Source organism: Mycetomoellerius zeteki, unplaced genomic scaffold (assembly GCF_001594055.1).
Source record: "Mycetomoellerius zeteki isolate Tzet28-1 unplaced genomic scaffold, Tzet1.0 scaffold498, whole genome shotgun sequence".
Lineage (NCBI taxonomy): Eukaryota > Metazoa > Arthropoda > Insecta > Hymenoptera > Formicidae > Mycetomoellerius > Mycetomoellerius zeteki.
In genome coordinates, this window is record NW_017257498.1 from 281,628 (window position 1) to 283,110 (window position 1,483).

A 1,483-nucleotide genomic window follows, 5' to 3' on the forward strand; every position below is an offset into this window, starting at 1 on the left:
CATTTCGCCGACATTGCGCGAGCAATCCTACGTTACATTTCGCTGGCAGTTAATATTTCTTAAAAACAACGAAATCATTTTATAAAAATAATACAAATACCTTCGCAAAAACAGATGCGCGGCTCTTCGTCTCTCGCAAGAAGTTGCTGCACCCGTTGCAAATGATACCGATGCAGTCCGTTGCGGCGTACAGCACTGTACACCGCATGTCGGGAGAGACCAAGGGCATGAGCGACACGACGTACGCTGTTCCTAGGGTTTTCTTCAAATGTAGGATTCTTTCTTCATCTTCCACGTGAATATGCATTCTTCTACCGTGCTGAGTTTGTAATACAGATCCCGTTTTCCGAAATCGTCGAACACATCTCAAAATGACATTTACATCGGGATGTAAATGTCTTTCGCATGCAGGATATCGTTCCGCGTAATGACGGGCGGCAGCAAGACCACATTCTCGGGCTACACCGTACATAATAATCATGTCAGTGTATTCTTGAAGAGTATAACTCGCCATTTTCTCAGAATAGATGCAATGTTCTGGTCCACACGCATTAAGACACACTGGACGATTGAAGGATTGATTGTGAAGAAACAAATGAAGCTGATAACAAATTAACAACATTGTTTTTGCCGCCACTTGTTTCTACACTGAACGATTTCCCGCGCGCGAAAGACATCCTGATGCGATTTTTATTTTGAGATGTATTCGATGTCTTCGAACTGGGCAATTCGCGTGAAAGATGAAGAGAGAATCCTACAAGCATTTGAAGAAAACCCCAGGAACAGCGTACGTCGTGTCGCTCATGCCCTTGGTCTCTCCCGACATGCGGTGTACAGTGCTGTACGCCGCAACGGACTGCATCGGTATCATTTGCAACGGGTGCAGCAACTTCTTGCGAGAGACGAAGAGCCGCGCATCTGTTTTTGCGAAGGTATTTGTATTATTTTTATAAAATGATTTCGTTGTTTTTAAGAAATATTAACTGCCAGCGAAATGTAACGTAGGATTGCTCGCGCAATGTCGGCGAAATGCCCTTTTCCCCGACTGCATTTTGTGGACGAACGAAGCAACGTTCACACCGAATGGCGTGTTTAACTCACGCAATAATTTATTATGGGCAGATGAAAATCCGCACGCTGTTCGCCAAGGTGCTTTTCAATATCGCTGGTCGATAAATGTGTGGGCAGGAACAGTAGCGAACCGAATCGTAAGTAGTAATGGGTTTATTTAAGGAATTCTCTCTTTCTCTCTCTCTCTCTCTCTTTCTGTCTCTGTCTCTGTCTCTCTCTCTCGTACTTTTTAAAATAACAATCTTGTCATAATTTTCAGATCGGTCCTTTCTTTCTCCCGCTGCGTCTAACGGGAGAAGTCGTTAGATTATACGCCGATTTTTTGGAAAATGAGTTACCCGTCCTTCTCGAAAACATTCCTCTTCGCGAACGGGGGGAACTCATTTTCCAACACGACGGGGCTCCTGCGCAC

The 1,483-nt window shown here is 44.6% G+C and overlaps 1 protein-coding gene across 1 annotated transcript; it reads left to right on the plus strand.

Moving 5' to 3' along the window:
* Positions 1-733: 733 nt before the first annotated feature.
* On the plus strand, positions 734-1,176 carry LOC108727476 (uncharacterized). Its single transcript, XM_018455618.1, has 2 exons — positions 734-932; positions 1,006-1,176. The coding sequence occupies exons 1-2, from the start codon at positions 741-743 to the stop codon at positions 1,174-1,176; spliced, it is 363 nt and encodes a 120-aa protein (XP_018311120.1). The 5' UTR covers positions 734-740.
* Positions 1,177-1,483: the final 307 nt, after the last annotated feature.

What these genes read in the sequence shown, in the direction of transcription:
- LOC108727476 (XM_018455618.1), top strand. Translation starts at nt 741, where the DNA reads ATGAAGAGAGAATCCTACAAGCATTTGAAGAAAACCCCAGGAACAGCG. An exon ending in GCGCATCTGTTTTTGCGAAG is followed by an intron (nt 933 to 1,005) that starts GTATTTGTATTA and finishes AATGTAACGTAG; the next exon opens with GATTGCTCGCGCAATGTCGG.